Source organism: Mus musculus, chromosome 11 (genome assembly GCF_000001635.26).
Source record: "Mus musculus strain C57BL/6J chromosome 11, GRCm38.p6 C57BL/6J".
Taxonomy (NCBI): Eukaryota; Metazoa; Chordata; class Mammalia; order Rodentia; family Muridae; genus Mus; species Mus musculus.
In genome coordinates, this window is record NC_000077.6 from 94,537,851 (window position 1) to 94,557,068 (window position 19,218).

At 47.8% G+C, this 19,218-nt stretch overlaps 1 protein-coding gene across 9 annotated transcripts; it reads right to left on the bottom strand.

The window, feature by feature from the left end:
* Positions 1–1,947: 1,947 nt before the first annotated feature.
* On the bottom strand, positions 1,948–19,012 carry Rsad1 (radical S-adenosyl methionine domain containing 1). Of its 9 annotated transcripts, none has more exons than XM_011248992.3 (10): positions 18,896–19,012; positions 11,133–11,355; positions 10,621–10,754; positions 10,309–10,513; positions 6,570–6,935; positions 6,255–6,318; positions 5,705–5,852; positions 5,444–5,498; positions 5,031–5,134; positions 1,948–4,797 (listed from the first exon to the last, which is right to left on the bottom strand). In XM_011248992.3, exons 2-10 carry the CDS (start codon positions 11,265–11,267, stop codon positions 4,680–4,682), a joined length of 1,329 nt encoding a protein of 442 aa, XP_011247294.1. In that variant the 5' UTR covers positions 11,268–11,355; positions 18,896–19,012; the 3' UTR covers positions 1,948–4,679. The 9 variants fall into 9 exon arrangements, with proteins under 9 accessions (XP_011247294.1, XP_006533305.1, XP_030101833.1 ...); XM_006533242.4 differs by having other exon boundaries at positions 10,328–10,513; positions 18,896–19,010; XM_030245973.1 differs by having other exon boundaries at positions 10,328–10,513; positions 11,129–11,355; positions 18,896–19,010.
* Positions 19,013–19,218: the final 206 nt, after the last annotated feature.

The following is a 19,218-nucleotide window of genomic DNA, read 5'->3' on the forward strand; positions in this document are numbered from 1 at the left end:
GGACGGTGCCACAGAGCAGGGCCAGAATAAAATGGATCTTCATTAGAGCTGCTCAAGATGAGGTACTTGAATGGTATATCTGCGGGTCCATTATCTGCAGGTTTAACAAGTTCCCAATGGGGAATTTTCAAGGATAAAAATTGCTTCTGTATTGAACAACCTATATATTTTCTTCCTGGTCATTATATCCTAAACAATACAGTATTGTATATTCTATATTACATATTATATACTATATATTGCATTTTTATTAAAAATTATTTTAAAAGAAGTTTGTGTGTGTGAGTGTTCACTTGCTCGTCTGTGTACCAGATGCATACCTGGTGCCTGCAGAGGCCAGAAGAAGATGTCAGGTCCCCTGGAACTCGGGGAGCAAGCCATGAAGTGAGTGCTGCGAACGGAATGCAAGTCTTCTGCCAGAGTAGTAACTGCTCCAGCCGCTCCTTCTTTTAAGCATTACATGTACTATGTGGGACATTTGCACACACCATGGCACTCTTTCAGGAGGCAGCTCTTTCCTACCCTGAAGGTCCTGGGCCTCAAACCAGGATCGTCAGGCTGGATGGCAAGTGCCTAGACCCACTGAGCCATCTCACTAGCCCTACTTATCCAGATTTATTCTGTATTAGCTATTACATGTAACCTAGAGTTATTTTAAATATAGGAGATGAGGCCAGGCACGGTAGGACATGACTGTAAATTCTAGCACTTGGGAGGTAGTAGAGGCAGCAGAATCAGATGTTTAAGGTTACCTTCAGCTACACAGAACTCCAGGCCAGGTTACACGAAACCCCATCTAAAAACACACAACAGTACTGAGAAGACAGCGACCAATGTCCCAAAATGGAAGACTACCCATTTGGTGAACAAAACCGTGGAAGGATCCCACTCCCATATTGCCGTGTCAGGAAGTAGCCATATGCCTCCTGTCCCTACCCAGGAGCCTTGAGGAAGCGTTCAATAGTTAGATTCCTGGGCCCCACCTCCAGGACGTTCTGATTCATCTGGAAAGGGTGGGACCAGGCTGAGTCAAGGAAGGTGACAGGGGCCACCCAGATCTGGCCCTGGCTCCCATCCAGCCCCTACACAGGCTCCCTGAGGTGCCTGAGCAGGGAAGGCCCAGACATCTCAGGTGGCACAAGCCCTGGCAGTTAGGAGAAACCTGAGTGGCCGAGGTTTATCTGATGGAGCCCCTCCCCTAGCCCTGTGCTAGCTTCTCGAATATCAAGATCAGGGGAAGGCTGGGGCAGGGATACCCTTGAGCGGCCCCAGCCACCCACCAGCTGCTCTAAGCCTAGACTCACCAGGGCTCTAGGGGTACAAGATTTGATAAGACAAACACCTTTCGCCTTCTTTCTTCCTCTCAGCCCCTCAAAACCCAGTGCCCTCCAGGCTCCCATAGCTGTCTGAAACACCTTAACCAGCAACGCTTTATCTCTGAACATCTGTCACCGCAGCATCAAGCTCCCTGAGAGCACAGACAGGTCTTATTCCTCTGTTCATGCCCAGTACGGTGCCTGGCAGACCACTGGTGCTAGGTGAGTAGTTCATGAATAAAGTAACAGTTACCACGTTACCACAGGGTCAAAGAAGGACTGGCATTCACACCCACCGGCACATGGGAAATACACGTGCTTACTCCTAAGCAGTGTGGGGGATCCCCTGGCCTTTCATCATCCACTAGAAGTCAGCATGCTTCCACCTGCAGGGTTACTAAATCACTTCTGGCACCGTGGTACCCTTTGCCACGATAAGGAATTAGTTAAGGAGCTTTAGGCTGAGAACGTAGCTCAGTGACAGGTCCTGAGTTCCAGCCCTAGCACAATGAAACAAACCACACACACACACACACACACACACACACACACACGCATGCATGGCATGGCATACAATTTCCAAGTCAAGAATGAAAGGTTGGAAGTGCCTCAAGGAGGAGCTACGCAGGTCTGTCTTTTGGGGTAAGAGATTTATTAAGAGAATTATCAGTACCACAGACACACAGGCACAGCGGCACAGTGTACAGTAGCGGGAACATTCAAGCCCCAGTGTCATAGACACACAGACAACATGGTAGGGTTCTGAAGAGGATCCAAGTTCCCCAGGGTAGAGTGGGGGGCCCCTTCCTATAGATCTCAGTAGAAGGGGGAGGTTTCACATCACCAGACTGTCTCTGATTCCCCTGCAGGCGGCAGGGGAGAAGAAAAAAGGTCTTGCGTTATCAGGAAGAAATATGTCCCTCTGAAGAGCAAGGACACATCTAGTTGAGACATACCCATTATGGCAGCGCCCCCCCCCCCCCCCCCGTCCAGGGAGTCTGACAACCTAAGGTCTATTCGATGGGATGAGCCTGTTACAGGGTTAGGAATTTACAGGTTTGAGATTCCTACCATAGAAGGAGGTTGTCTGGCTTGAACAAGGCCATAGGTCTGATTCTTAACATTGTAACAATAACAGAGGAAAGTTCTTTTTTATGGGGAAAATGGAAAATAATTAATTTGGAAGGAATAATAGAATCAGAAACCAATACTTTGCAATCCTCAATTTAAGAAATGATTTGGCTAGGCTGGAGAGATGGCTCAGCAGATAAGAGCACAGGGTGCTCTTCCATAGGTCCTGAGTTCAATTCCCAGCAACCACATGGTTGCTCACAACCATTTATATATAATCTGATGTCCTCTTCTGTCATGCAGGCATATATACAAATAGAGCACTCATATACATAAAATACCTAAGTTTGAGGCTGGAGAGATGGCTCAGTGGTTAAGAGCACTGTCTGCTCTTCCAGAGGTCCTGAGTTCAATTCCCAGCACCAATGTAATGGCCCATAACCATCTATAGTGTGATCTGAGGTCCTCTTCTGGCATACAGGTGTACATGCAGATAGAGCAATTGTAGACATAAGTAAATGTTTAAAAATACAAATGTAAATTTTAAAAGTAATTTGGGAAAGAATCACTAGTAGGTGCTAAAGTCACTGGTCAAATGATTATCAGGCGATGGGACATTTGGTCTCATGGTCTCAAGCCAAGATAATGAACTCCTTAATTTCAAAGGAAAGATGCAGCTGTGCACTATTACCCTCGGGGCTGGAGAGATGGCTCAACAGTTAAGGGCACTTATTTGATCTGGCAGAGGACCCACATTCAATAACCAGCACCCACATTGTGGCTCACAACCATCCGCAAGCCCAGTTCCAGGGGATCCAACAGGCACACGCATGGTGTGCACATTCAAAGGCATGCACACAAAATACTTAAATAGTAAGAAAGATAAATCTAAATTAAAAAAATAATAATACTGAACCTGATAGGGTTGGGGATTTAGATAGTGGTGTTTGCCTCAGCGCATGAAGTCCAGAACCACAGAAAAATGGGTGTGGTGGTGCATGCCCGTGATCTCAGCACTCGGGAGGCAGAAGCAGGGGGTCCGATGCTAAACACTGTCCTCAGCCACACAGTGAGTTTGCAGTGTCGGGTACATATGGCACTGTCTCAGGGGGAAAAAAAACCCCACAATCTTTTACATTCAAAATAGAAGCTGGAGAAATAGCTTAGCAGGAGAGAGTGCTCCCTGCTCTTCCAGAGGACCAGAGTGTGGTGCTCAGAAAAGATGGCTCACATTCATTCCTCTGTAACTCTGTCTCCAGAAGATACAACACTCTACTCTGGCCTCCATGGCTGCACGCACACACGCGCGCGCGCGCGCGCGCGCGCGCACACACACACACACACACACTTTAATAAAATGTGGGCAGTATTGGTGCAAGCCTTTAATCCCTACATTCGGAAGGCAAAGAAAGGCAAGCAGATCTCTGAGTTCTAGACAAGCCTGGTCTACAGTGTGAGCTCCAGGACCAAGGCCACACAGAGAGACCCCATCTTGAAAATCCAAATAAATAATAAAAATGAAAATAATGTTTAAAACTTTGAACCTGAATTCAACCCTTAGGAAATAATGAGACATACATAGAGTATAGGTTACATTTCTGTACAACAAGTGGCCTTGGATAAAAATATTTTTTTTAGATTTATTTCTTTTTATTTTATGCATATGAGTGTTTTGCCTAGATGAATATCTATGCACCACACAGGTGTCTGGTACACGAAGAGGTGAAAAGAAGGTGCCGGATCCCCTGGAATGAGAGTTACTGATGGTTGTGAGCTGCCACATGGCTGCTGGGACTTGAACCCTGGTTCTCTAGAAGAGCAAACCACCAAGCCATCTCTCCAGCCCTTCAAATGGTTTTGTAAACATCTTGTTCCTATATTTCTTCTGTGTAAGGTACCTGGAGGGGATTTAGTTCTACTGAACCATACAAGCTAGGGCTTCTCTCTAGAATGAGGCTTCTCTGATAGATACAATTCCCTGTAGAAAGATTTTGTGTTATTTGGTGTCCAAAAAAGTCAACAAAAGCCAGTGGCGGGGGGTGGGAGTGGGGTGGTGAGGACATCCTAGGCAGGGAACACTTGCTGACCTGTGACTCCTGGGATGCTGTGAGGGATACCAGTCCCCAGAACAGAGGCAGCCGTCCATCCAACTGACCACATCCATTCCCATGGGGGTGTCAGAGCCAAGCAATAGCACCTCAGAGCAGAGATGGCACCTACCGGCAGATGCCCACCATCTGGCCCAGCCCTCTAAGTCCAACTGGTGCTTCCTCATGATACAAGGATGTCTGGTCATCCTCCTGACACGGGTGAGGAAGGCCTGTGCTGCCAGGCCTCTTGGAGTTGAGGTAGGAGGGTCAATAACAGGGAGTCCAGCACAGCTAGGCCCTCCCAGGAACACCGGAGACCCCTGGAAAACCGAGAGGTCTGGATATGACTCTAACTTTACCATAAAGGCCCATTCCTGCCCACCCCTGGCAGCCCATGCCCTCCTCTATTGGTCTTTCTTGTTTCTACCACTCTGAAAAGGAGGGGAACATTTAGTTGTGACACACTCATTATGGCAGTCCTCCCACGCCCCAATCTGTAGTCAAGAGCTCCCAGGGTCTGTGAAGCCCCCTCCGCACAATATTCCCAACATACCTGTAATCCAGCAGCAGCAGACCCTGAGCTAGCAGCTCCTCCACCTCCTTGCTTGCTCCAAACACGTCCCACAGGGTCAGCTGGGGCTCAAACTGCTGCCAGTGCTAGGAATCAGAAGTCAGTGCAATGAGCTGGCCGACACACACACACACACACACACACACACACATACACACACACACACACACACTTGGATTTAATGTGAATAATAGCTCAGTGGTAGAGCACCTGCCCAGCACAGAGCTCTACGTGCAATCTTTAACTGGCATACAGCACTACCCACTGCCTCTGTCACCAGACTTCAGTTGGCCAGGTCCAGCTTCTAGTTGCCAACCTAGAGGATGGAGGGAGTAGGGCCTGGGAAGTGACCCTAGGAGGTGCTAATAATATCTGAGATCCCCCCAGTCCCTTACCTGGTGAGTGACTCCAACATCAGTACGCAGCCCCATAGCCAAAACCTCCTCTAGCCTGGAAGAAAAATCACCACGGGACCTTAGAGATGAGACCTCACATTCTTTAAAACGCAATGCTGGGATGTAATAGTGTGCCTAGAAATCACGTGGTCTGGGGGCAAAGTGGGAGGGGCAAGGCAGGTAATAAAGATGTACCAACACAGAGGAGTTTCCGGGGTGCAGGAGCCCCCAGGGAAGCGCCCTGTGTACTCCGGTACTCACAGTTCCAGCTTTCCCAGGCGAACGCACTTCCGGGTGCCATGACCAAAGAGCGTCACCTCTTTCATCCAATTGTCTGGCTCCAGTGTCTGGATCCGTGCTTCCCGGGTATGGCCTCCAGTTCCCTGGGGCACAAATCTTCCATGGGCTCCTGGGATAGCAGTGAACAACCACCACACACAAATTAATAGACGCTAACATGGTGAATTACCAGATTAAAATCGGGGATTTTTTCAAGGGTGCTCCCCGAAGCAACTACTACAAATATAATCCTCAGGCCCTGCTCCAGCCCTGCCCATAAGAAGTCCTGGAGGTAGAGTCGAGCATTCTGGGTTGTAACAGGCCCCTAGGGGCTTCTCATCTATGCCAGGCTCAGAAAGAACCAGGGTACCAGGCTTGAAAATTCACATTCCACGGTTCTACAGAGAGGTTTTGGGTAGTTTGCATGAGGAAATGCAGGCTCTGAGTGGCTAAAGGAGCAGTCCAAGTTCACACAACCAGAATGTTCCTCCCCTGAATCATGCTTTCGGTTGTTCACCATCGATCGACTCACCAGGCCCAATGCCAAGGTACTGACCGCACTGCCAGTACGTCCAGTTATGGGTACTGAGCGCCCCCTGTGGGGAAGATGGGAATTGTCAGCACAGAAGGAAGTGATGTTGGCTTCTGTTTAGGTCCGGGGCATCTAATTAGAACTTCCCAACCCCTCGGGTCTCAGAGCACCCAACAAGAATCCTTCTCTTCAAAAGGTCTCAGTCCCTTGGTCAGTCTCAACCCTCTAATTCTGTACACCACCACCACTCTCACTCCCCACTCCACCCCCACCCCACCCCACCATCATCCCCACCCGTCATGAGCCTTCACTCACGTTCCGTGCAAAATTGGAGACCTCATATTGGCGAAAGCCAGCATCTCGAAGGACTGTCCTGCCCTCCTGGTACATCTCAGCAGCCAGGTCCGGGTCAGGGGCCGGGAGGGTACCCTGCTGCACCTGGGCAAAGAGTGAGGTGCCCCGTTCCAGGGTCAGCTGGTAGAGGGAGAGGTGGTCGTCACAGTGGTACAGCAGTTTCTGAAGCTGTTGAAGCCACGGCTCCACCTTCTGTGCCGGTAACCCCAGCATCAAATCCACCGACACTCTGCCAGGGAAAAGGAGCCGGGCTTCCGCCAGAGTCCGTAAAGCGTCGCTGGCTGAGTGAGTCCGGCCCAGCAGCTGCAGCTCCGCGTCATCCAGGGACTGCAGAGAGAGGGTCTGGTGTAAATGCTGTCCCTGAGGGAGGCAGCAACACTCAGCCTTATTTAAGGCACAGATGTGACTGGACACAGAACAGGAGATAGAGTGAGTCAAGGCAGACCCAGAGAGTTACTCTTCAAGGAACGGTGCATTGAACTCTTAACCCCCCCCTCCCCTTTTGTTTTCTTTCCTTTTGAGACAGGGTCTTACTATAGTGCTGACTAGACGGGAACTCACTAAATAGCCCAGGTTGGCTTCAAGCCTGTGGGGTATCCTGCCTCTGCCTGTTTGAGTGCTGGGTGGAGAGCCACGGTCAGTGCTCAGTTATCAGTTCTATTTGACAGATGAGAAAGCGAAGGTTCGGAGATAGTAACTGCAGTGTCAGACCAGGAATTTAGAAGCCGGGGATTTTCCGGCTTCTAACAGGTTCCCCCCCCTAGTGTTTTTATATTTATTATATTATTACTTTTGTATTATTTATGTTATTTCTATTATATTTATTATATTGTCATTATATCTATTATATATTATATATTAGAAAATGTTTTATTGCATTTATCATTAAAGCAAATATTTAATATTTATTGTAAAGGCAAACATTTTTACTTATTATATTTATAATATGTTTATATTAATTATTGCGGGTGCACAACAGTGATTATATAGAGGTCAAAGGTTAAGTTGGAGGAGTTGGTTCTTTCCTTCTGACAGGGAATAGAACTCAGGTCATCAGGTTTGGCGGCAAGTCTCTTTATCCACTAAGCCATCTCTATGGCCCTTCTTTTTAAATTAACTTTTTTTTTAAAAGATTTATTTATTTTATTATATGTAAGTACATTGTAGCTGTGTTCAGACACTCCAGAAGAGGGCATCAGATTTTGTTATGGATGGTTGTGAGCCACCATGTGGTTGCTGGGATTTGAACTCAGGACCTTCAGAAGAGCAGTCGGAGCTCTTAACCACTGAGCCATCTCGCCGGCCCTTAAATTAACTTTTTACATTTGCAATTAGCTTAAGCATAAAGGCTCAGTGAGGTCCCCATCTATGTACAACACAGCACAACTGCCAGTCTCCAGAAGGCTGGCTTACTTGCTTCCTTCTGAGACACGGTCTCAGTAAAGAGCTGAAGCTGGTTTTGAACTCATGGCAATCCTCCTGCCTCAGCCTCCTGAGTAGTGAGATGACAATTGTGTGCCCACCACATCCAGACCCAAAGGTCTCTTAATTTAGTTTTAGCTGATGTTTTCTCATAAGGAGAAGCCAGGCGTGGTGGTACACATCTGTAATCCCATCCCCTGGGGAGGTAGAGGCAGGAGGATCGGGGATTCAAAGCTTCCTGACGCTACATAACAAGTCTCAGGCCAGAGTAGACAGTAAGACCTTGTCATAAAAAAGAGAGAAGCCGGGTGGTGGTGGCCAATGAGGCCTTTAATCTCAGTACTCAAGAGGCAGAGGCAGGCGGATCTCTGAGTGTGAGGCCAGCCTGGTCTACAGAGTGAGTTCTAGGACAGCCAGGGCTACACGGGGAAACCCTGTCTCAAAAAATCAAACAGGGTGGGTGGGGGATAAAAAAAAAGAAGCATTTTGAGCAAGAGCATCCAGACATGGTACACACACACACACACACACACACACACACACACCCCTTGCAGCTCTTCTATGACCCTAAACCCTAGGTGGAGCACTTCACCGGAAGCAAAGCACCTATGGGCGTGGTAGGGATGGCAATCCCAGATACCCAAACACCAGAGGTCACCAGAGGTCAACCTAGAGAGATTTCTCCTGACTCATAAGCACACCTTCAGAGGCTCTCCAATGGGAGAAACCCCAAACTCCCACAGGAGCGGAAGGCTTTCGGTCCTGTTTGGCGGCCTGTCTCCAGCCTCTCCAGTCACAGGAATGACACAGCTTCTCCTCCAAACATGCAAAGTTCTTCCACATCCTGTGCCCTTTCCTCCCACACCCCTCCAACCTGGTCAACACCTGCTCTGTCTCACTCACACATCATTTCCTCCAGGAAGGCTTCCAGGATTTCATCAGGCTGGGCTCCCCTCAGTACTCTAATAAGCCTTCGGAGGTTCCTCTAGAGGTAGCAGTTACTGTGCCATGGTCCGGCTGCCAGCCTGTTCCAGGTCTCCAATCACAGAACAAGCCGCATCCTGTATTTTTTTTTCCCTTCCTTTCTTTCATGTCTATATATGTGAAGTGTGCCTATGTATATATGTGTTCACATGTGTGTGAGGGCAGGGGTGAGTGTGTGTGTGTGTGTGTGTGTGTGTGTGTGTGTGTGTTTGTGGAAGCTCAGGGTTGACAATGGGGGTCTTCTTTACCTTTTTATAGATTTATTTATTTATTATACAGGATTCTGCCTGCATTCGTGCCTGCACCAGATCTCATTACAGGTGCTTATGAATCACAATGTGGGTGCTGGGAATTGAACCCAGGTCCTCTGGAAGAGCAGCCAACAACACTCTTAACCTCTGAGCCGTGTCTCCAGCCCATCTTCCTTCATTTTTTGCTACCTTACTCACTGAGTCGAAACCACAGTTGATACGGTTAAGTCTGGCTAGCCAGCATTAAGCAAGGCGAAGGGCGGATTCCTTCATCTGTGCCCTCAAGTGCTGGGATTGCAGGCAGGCTGCCATACCCAGCCAGCGTTTGTGTGGGTGGGTGAGGATCCAAGGGCTGGTTTACACTTGCCCAGTAAGTGCTCTAACCACTGCACCATCCCTTACCCACACCTGTGCAGCACCTACCATGTGGCAGGTACTACATGAAACGCCTAGACTATAAAGGGTTAAGCCAGCTGGGCCTTGTGGCCTGTAATTCCAGGAGTTGGAAGGCTGAGGCAGGAAGACTGCTGGGAGTTTGAGGCTAACCTGGGCTACAGTGTGAGCTCCTGTCTCAAAGTCATAATGATAATAATAATAATAAAATAATGGCAGCTAGTGATATAGCTCTTTGTGGAATGCTTGCCTACATGCCTTGGGGTTTGATTTTTATTATTATACAAACTGGGCATGGTGGCACATGTCTGTAGTCCTAGTATTAAGATGGAGACAGAAGAGTCAGGAGCTCAAGGTCAACCCTTGGCTACATATAAAATTTGAGGCTAGCCTGAGCTATAGGGTACCCTGTCTCAAAATAACGAAGACATTAATAATAATAATAATAACAATAATGATGTTGATGATGATGATGCCAAAGCCTGCCTCAGGAAGTGTATGGGCCAATATGTCAAGAGACAAACAGTAAGAAAAGTGTCACTACACAATCTACTGTGTACTAGACCCTGGTGCCCAGAAATGTTTTCTCAATGACTAAACACCATCCTAGGATCTGGGAGCACTGGGGTAGGGTGAGTGAGGTAGGTCACCTGTAAACCAATGGACAACCTGTTCACTCCTGCTGCTCCAAAAGCTGCCAGCCTAGGACCTGGGGCTGAAGTGGGGTTAGCCTCCAAGGTGACTTCCGAATCGGCAGGCAGGTAGACTTCCTGAGCCACAGCCTCCAGGACAGCAGCCACAGTGTGGGGACTGGCCAGACTCGGGGTTCCTCCACCAAAGAACACAGACTCTACTCTGGAGGAAGAGGATGGAGACATAAAACCCCGGGGAAAACCCTTGGGGAACATCCTCCTGTAGTGTCCTCTCCGCCCAAGACCTTGTCTAATGTCCCCAGTACTGACCTCTGCACCCCGCTGAGCCGCAGCAGCGTCCTTGCCTCAGTCACCAGGCAATTCCGCACGGTCCCCTCCTCCACGCCGCGGGGGATGTACTTATTGAAGTTGCAGTAGCTGCAGCGTTTCTCGCAATAAGGCCACTGGGGACAGGGGATGCGTGTGTGAGCTAAGGCGGGGCTCTGGGCTGCCCAGGCCACTTCCAGGGTTTATCTCACACATCCCCGTTCCCATTCTGAGGTTGGTCAGCGGTGGTTGCGACAACTAAGCCACTCTGCGTCCCGTGGGCAGATGGCGATGAGATTACTATGCCCACTTTCGTGAGACAAAACAGGTTCCAAGAGGGACACCCAGCTAGTAAGCACCAGACTTGAGGTTTTTGGCCAAACACTTATTCCGGTGGCGAATGACGCGGGCAGATGTTGTACCAGATGTAATGTTAGGCACGGACAGCGTGCATGTGGGCTATGAACGGAACAGCCACGGCCACCGCCTCCTTCTGCTCTCCCCTACTCACTCACGTGCACGTAAAGCGCCGCACGCGTGCTCGCGGACTCAGGACTCGGAGGCTGTCCCAAGCTGTCCACACGGGGGCGCCGCTGGGCCGCCCTGGCCGCTGCCACCCATCTGCCGGTCCGGACCCCGGAGGGAACCATGGCGCGCAAGGCGGCAGAAAGGAGGGATGCGAGACCTCGACAGCGTGCCCAGCAGGGGTGTACCCGGGGCTGGGCCGCGTGGATAGCCCTGGCGGAAGTCAGAGGGGCTGCGTGACCTCGTATTGCCTCTCCCGGAGTGGCTAGAGAGCCCACGGCCTCGTGTCTGCGGCGCCACCTGGTGGACACTGTTGCACACACAGCCTATTCGTTCTCAAGGACACAGCCAGTCTATCTTTTGCCAAGGACGCAGAATGCCCCGCCAGCCTCTTGGCTCCCTGTGTCAGAGCGACTTTATTGACTCATACAAGATTTCTTTGTTTGTTTGGGTTTTTTTCAGTCAGTTACTTAGATTGGTGTGTACCTGGCTCAGATCTGAAAGCCAGGCCTACTAAAATCAGGTCAGTCTAACTGGCAGGGGAGACACTAACCAAGTTAAGAGTTAATTCGGTACTAGGTAACTGGCTGTGAGCTGGTGGGCCTACAGAAGTGTGCGTGGGAGTCAGCGGAAAGGAAGCTCACGGGCTGGGTATTAGAGGAACAGAAAATCGTTGGAAGCCAGGGGCGGTGGCTCACACCTGGAATACTAGAACTCCCGGAGGATTGTGGGAGTTCCAAGCCAGCCTGGGCTACAGTGTGAGAGCCTATCTCATAGAAACAAAAGAGGGGGAAAGACATGATGGCTCAGCAAGGAACGGACAGTTGCCCTACAAAGCAGAATGGTCCCTGGATGCCAAATATGTAGTGGGAGAGAGCCTCGCTCCACATAGTGGTCCTTTTGCCTCCATGGGTGCACCTTCTAGCAAACTCATGTGTGCACATAATACACACAGATACAATAATAAAATCAATAATTGTGGCATAAATACTGTATACATACATACATACATACAGGCAAAATACCCAATTACGTTTAAACAAACGAGAGAGAGAGAGAGAGAGAGAGAGAGAGAGAAAGTAAAACCTGAGGCTGTCCCAGCAACCACATGGTGGCTCACAACCATCTATAAAGTGACCTAATGACCTCTTCTGGCACGCAGGCGTACAAACACATATATTTAAAAATAAATAAAATTTAAATATAAATAAAACTTTGTTTAAAAAAAAGAAAAAAAAGTCATGTGTGGCAGAACAGCCCTATAATCCAGGTCTGGCTGACTGCATGAGACAATGTTTCAGAAAAAAGGAAGCAGGGCTGGAGGGGCTGGCTCAGCAGTTAAGAGCACTATCGGCTCTTGCGGAGGACCCTGCACCCACACACTGTGGCTAACAACCATCTGTAAGTCGGAAACTCCAGACTTCCTCCAGCATGCACATGGTGCACAGACATATGCAGGCAAAACACATGAAATAAAATAAATATTTTTTTAAAGGAAGGGAGGGAGGGGAAAGAGAAGAAAAGAATTCCACTGGGAACTGGCTTGGCAGGGAGGGTGGGCTGTGGTCTCTGAGTCAGGCCAGTCCTTGGCATCAGATGGAAGAGGTCGCAGCAATGGTGTGTGCAGGAGAGGCAGGACACATGTGAGGGGCTTGGAGGAGCTATGCCCCAGAATGGAACGATCATGGGCTTTGGAGTCGAGTTGTCGTAAAGCAGTTCTTCCTCAAGAAAGTAAGGTGTTCGGAGTACAGCATCCAGGAAGAACCAGTCAGAACAGGCCACACTCTCTGTTCTGGTCCCCTCTAGAAGAAGGATTGTCTTTCAGTGTGTTAGCCCAGCACTATGTGGCTCTAGAGCATACAACTTAGGGAGTGCTGTTTTCCTGTCCTTCAGCTGCGGTTGGAGTGGGGCACACACAGATGAGGCTCTATCTACACCAGGCGCCCTCCCAAGCCTAGGGCACCAGCCTCAGGACATCCTGGCCTTCTTCTCTCCCTTGCTGTAATACACACTCTTCATGTAACAGGACTGAATGCTCTGTCCATGGGGCTAAGCCAGTGAAAATTAAACCTACTTCAGACAGCTAGGTCTAAGAGAGTCACATCTCTTGCCAATGATCTAATGGCTCAGGAGGCAGACGGTGTTAGGAGAAGAGAGCTGGTTTTAGAAACGGCAGGTCAAAATCCCTTCACTACCATCTTGCTATGACTGATACTTGTGGTTTTTTTTTTTTTTTTTTGCATTTTTTCATTTTGTTTATTTGTGTGTGCATGTGTACGGGCACCCATACTACAATGCTTAAGATCAGAAGACAAACCAAGGGATTTAGTTCCTTGCCTCTATTTTGGGGGTCCCAAAAGTCAAACTCAGAGCATCAAGCTTGATAAGTGTCTTTTACCCACTGATCCCTCTCACCGGTCTCCTTTTATGCATCTTTTAAAGTAGAAAGGAATGCAAACCCACCGAAGGGTGGACAATAAGTGTGATAATAGGAGTAGCGCTATTAGGAGGTGTGGCCCTGTTGGAGTAGGTATGTCATTGTGGGTATGGGCTGTAAGTCCCTCTTCCTAGCTTCCTGAAGCCAATATTCTGCTAGCAGCCTTCAGATGAAGATGTAGAACTCTCAGCTCCTCCTGCACCATGCCTGCTTGTACGCCACTATGTTCCTGCCTTGATGATAACAGACTGAATGTCTGAACCTGTAAACCAGCCTCAATTAAATGTTGTACTTATAAGAGTTGCCATGGTCACGGTATCTGTTCACAACAGTAAAACCCTAACTAAGACAGAATTTGGTACCAGGGAGTGGGGTATTTCTGTGATAGGGTTGACTATGCTTTTGTCTGGAAGGATGTGGATTGGGGGCTTTAGATTTGGAAAGCAGTGGAATGCTTTAAATGGGGCTTAATGGGCCACCCTAGTAGGAATATGGAAGACTTCATTACTGAGAATGGTTTGAACTGTGCAGACCTGGCCCAAGAGGGTTCAGTGGAGAAGAATTTCATATGTAGCCTAGAGACTGTTTTTGTGGTATTTTGGTGAAGAATGTGGCTTTTTGTCCTTGACTGAAAAGTCTACCTGAGTCTAAGGTAAAGAGAGTTATATTAATTGCACTGACATAGGAAGTCTCAAAAAAGCCCAGCAGAGACTTTGTTCTCTGGTTAAGTCTCATGAAGAGCTTTTTGAACAAGCGTAGGAAACTTAGAAAAGAAAAAATATAAAATATATAGTTCAAGTATTAAAGGGGCACCAGGAAGTAAAATGAAGCTGAATCCTATGTTCTTGGAGATAACAGAGTAAGGGATTTAGGGGCAAGATCCCATCCAGCTAAATTTAGATCCAGGCATGCAGTACACACCTTTAATTCCAGCATTACAGAGGACAGAGGCATGCAGATCTCTGAGTTCAAAGTCAATCTACAGAGCAGTTTAGGCAGTGAAGGAGCTGGAAAAGAAGAAATGAGTGATAATGTAATAGAACAAGGGAGCCATGTTCCAGCTCCTGCAAGCAGCAGAACTCAGCAGCTTCAGCCATGTGGCTCTGGCGTTAGAGTGAAAAATAGAAGGGACTACTGGGACCATTGATGCTGGTTAGCTGGAGCTAAGAATTTAGTGGTAATTAAGAAGAGACCAGCATTACCCACCCAGGTGAAATCTTCTGGGAAGTGTTTTCCAAGAGCACGAAGTTGTGTTCCAGATATAGCCAAGGCTGTACCTCCTGAAGCAGCTGTACTTAATGTGTAAGAGGCGGTTGGTACTGGTTTTGAAGGCATGAAGGTATCATGAAGAGCAGCTGAGGCTCTGCACTGTGAGAGGCCATGGAAGGCCATTGGTGAAGGTGCAGCCTCAGTTGCAATTGATGGCCCAGGACTGAAGGGGTCATGCAAAGGAGTTGAGGCTTGGCACCATGAAGAGGGCCTATGAGAGGCTATTGGTGAAACCAAGTTGCAGTAGAAGACCCCAACGTATTAGAGATGTCAGTACCATGAGATGAACACCAAGAACAGCAGCAGCAAAGGAGTGGATCAACCTGAGCTTAGAGTGCTACAGAGGGCAGAGCTGGAGAAGTGACAACAACACAGAAGATCATGGATGGATCCCAGACATTGAAACAAGAAGCTGTAACATTGAAGTTGCCTTGGAAACCCCAAGATGCCAGAACCATGGGATGTCTGCTGAGGAAAGCTGCTAACAGGGAGTGGAGCCCAGGAGAAACAAGTTTGTTGCAGTCAACAAAAGATGAAAAGGAGTTGAAGATCTGAAGACTGCTTTGACATCAGCCATGGAGATGCAGAGTTTGGAGTTTGCCCAGCTGGTCTCCTGTCTTGCCTTGGTTGATACAGTTAAGTGATTGGATGAATCTCAGAAGAGACTTTGAACTCTGGACTTTTAACACTGTTGAGACTGCTATAGACTATGGGGACCTTTGAAGTTGGACTAAATGTATTTTACACTATGCTATGTTTAGGTATGGTCCCCATAGACTCATGTTTGGACAAGCCTATGGGGGCCAGGGAGCGGACTGTGATGGTTAGTATATGCTTGACCCAGAGAGTGGCACTATTAGAAGTAGGTATGTCACTGTGGGTGTGGGCTATAAGACCTCACCCTAGCTCCCTGGAAGACAGTATTCTGCTAGCAGCCTTCTGATGAAGGTGTAGAACTCTCAGCTTCTCCCGCACCATGCCTGCCTGGATGCTGCTATGTTCCTGCCTCAAAGATAATGGACTGAACCTCTGAATCTGTAAGTTGGCCTCAATTAAATGCTATCTTTATAAGAGCTTCCTTGGTCATGGTATCTGTTCACAGCAGTAAAACCCCGACTAAGACACCGGTCTTGCTTCACTTGATTCTGGTTGCCCTTACATTTACTCAGCTTTAAAACCAATAACCGGGGACTATCTGGAGAGATGGCTCAGCAGTTAAGAGCACTGGCTGCTCTTCTAGAAGTCCTGAGTTCAAATCCCAGCAGCCACATGGTAGCTTACAACCATCTGTAATGGAATCTGATGCCCTCTTCTGTCATGCAGGTGTACATGCAGATAGAGCACTCATATACATAAAATAAATAAATAAATAAATCTTTAAAAAAGAAAGTAGAGAGCACAAACTCCACCTATACCCCAAACTTTTAAAAAACCAATAATGATGATAATGATAATAATAATTAATAATAATAATCATGAGCTACGCACAGTGGTTCACACCCCTCACTGCAGAGGCAGTTTAAGCAGCCATCCTCATCTTCACGGAGTTTGAGAGTAGCTTACTAAACTAGACGCAGCCTCAAACAAACAAACAAACAAACAAACAAACAACGATTAGACTGAAGCAGTAGGTAAGCAGGAGAAGACTTGCTCAAGCATGCTTGAGGTCCTGGGTCCCATCCCCACTACAAAGGGGGAAAACCCACTAACTCTTAGGGTCACATGACTGAGTACTGTTAGTAATAACTTTAATAATTAACTTTAGTAATAGCTGTAGTCGGCGCTATGAACTAAGATCACTGTTGTATGTGTTACTTTCCTGAGACCTGGAGTTTGTCTTTGACTCTATTTCAGCCTGGTCAAGTATCCCGTGGCTGACTTCTGGGCATCAAAGGACAGAACAATGTACCCAGAGATCATGGTGTAGATCTCCCTTCTTTCTTGAACAAGTGACCTTCCAAGAGTCATGAAGATTGGCTATGCACTGGCAGGCCACTGACCTTCACCCAGTCTTGCCCCATGTCCTAAATGATTCTGCTTTTTTTTTTTAAAGATTTATTTATTCTATGTATATGAGTACACTGTAGCTGTCTTCAGACTCAGCAGAAGAGAGTGCTGTATCTTATTATAGATGGCTGTGAGCCACCATGTGGTTGGTGGGATTTGAACTCAGGACCTCTGGAAGAGCAGTCGATGCTCTTAACCACTGAGCCATCTCTCCAGCCCTCATACTGCTTCTGTATTGCTGTAGTTTTTGTTTTTTGATGCAGGGTCTGTTCTTTAGAGAAATCCCAGGTTGATTCATCAAAAATTATAGAAAATAAAAGTGGAGAAAGATAAATACAAGGTTTCTTGGGTTAATGTTAAAGTTTTTACACTTTTTGTCATTGTTTTGTTTTTTAAGACAAAGTCATTGTCTTTGGATTTTACTGCTCTGAACAGACACCATGTTCAAGGTGATTCTTCTAAAGAATAACATTTAACTGGGGCTGGCTTACAGTTTCAGAGGTTCAGTCCATAATCATCAAGGTGGGAGCATGGCAGCATCCAGGCAGGCATGGTGCAGGTGGAGCTGAGAGTTCTACATCTTCATCTGAAGGCAGACAGAAGACTGGCTCCCATATAGTTAGGAGGAGGGTGTCATTGCCCACCCTCACAGTGACACACTTCCTCCAACAAGGCCACAACCACTTCAACAAGACCATGCCCACTCCAACAAGGCCACACCTGCTCTATCGGGGCCACACCTCCTAACAGTGCCACTCTCTGGGCTGAGCATATTCAAGCCACCAGTCATCACTTAGCCTAGACTAGCCATGAATGTGCAACAATCACACTGCTTCTGTCTTCACAGTAGTGAAATTACAAACTTTATGCCACCACACCCAGCAAGACAGAGTTGGGGTTTGTTGTTGTTGTTGTTTTGTTGGGAGTTTATGTTTAGTTTTGTTTTCTGTTGTTTGGTTGATTTTCGAGACAGGTTTTCTCTGTATCGTCCTGCCTGTCCTGGAACTTGTTGTGTAGACCAGGCTGGCCTCAAATTCAGAGATCCGCCTGCCTCTGCCTCCCAACTGCTGGGATTGAAGGTGTGAGCTTCCATATCTCCTCTCTCTCTCTCTCCCTCCCTCCCTCCCTCCCTCCCTCCCTCCCTCCCTCCCTCCCTCCCTCCCTCCCTCCCTCCCTCCCTCCCTCTTTCTTTAAGTGGCTAAGAGTACTTGCTCTTGCAAGAGGAGCTGAATTTAGTGTCCAGCACCTACATGGTAGTTCATGACCATTCCAGGAGACCTGAGAGACCTGGCATGCATGAGGTACATGGACATATGTGCAGGCAAAACATCCATGTGCATAAAATAAACCTCTTAAAAATGTTTAATGCAACTGGGTGATGATGGCGCACGCCTTTAATCCCAGTGATCAGGAGGCAGAGGCAGAGGCAGAGGCAGAGGCAGAGGCAGAGGCAGAGGCAGAGGCAGAGGCAGAGGCAGAGGCAGAGGCAGAGGCAGAGGCAGAGGCAGAGGCAGAGGCAGAGGCAGGTGGATCTCTGAGTTCGAGGACAGCCTGGTCTACAGCATGAGATCCAGGACAGCCAGGGCTACACAGAGAAACCCTGTCTCAAAAAAACAAAACAAAACAAAACAAAACAATAGTTTAGGGCTAGAGAGATAACTCAGTGGTTAAGAGCACTGACTGCTCTTCCAGAGGTCCTGAGTTCAATTCCCAGCAATCACATGGTGGCTCACAACCATCTCTAATGGGATTTGATGCCCTCTTCTGGTGTGTCTAAAGATAGATATGATGCACTCATATTCATAAAATAAATAAGTAAATCTTTAAAAAAAAAGAATAGTTTAATGTATACAAGTGTTTTGACTCTGTGTGTGTGTGTGTGTGTGTGTGTGTGTGTGTGTGTATTGTACACATACCAATTGGCCCACAGAGGCCAAAAGAGGGTGCAGGATCTCCTAGAACTGGAATTATAGATGGTTTTGAACTACCATGTGGGTGTTGGGAAGCAAGCCCAGGTTTCCTACAAGAGCAGGCTCTTACCACTGATCCGTCTCTCCAGCCTCTTCAGGGTCTCTTTAGGAGGCGATGGCAAATTTGGCTGTTTTTTGTTGTTGGTTTTCTGAGAAAGAGTTTCTCTGTGTAGCCCTGGCTGTCCTGGAACTCACTCTGTAGAACAGGCTGGCCTCGAACTCCAGGATCCTTCCATCTCTGCCTCCTGAGTGCTGGGGATTGAAGGGCATGTGCCGCCACCACCTGGCTGTGACATCACTGACAACAATGATTAAAGTTGGCTTTGGTACTTGTCATACATATATGCAAATTAAAATGCTTGGGGGGTGCTTTAAAACGTGTGTGCTGGATAG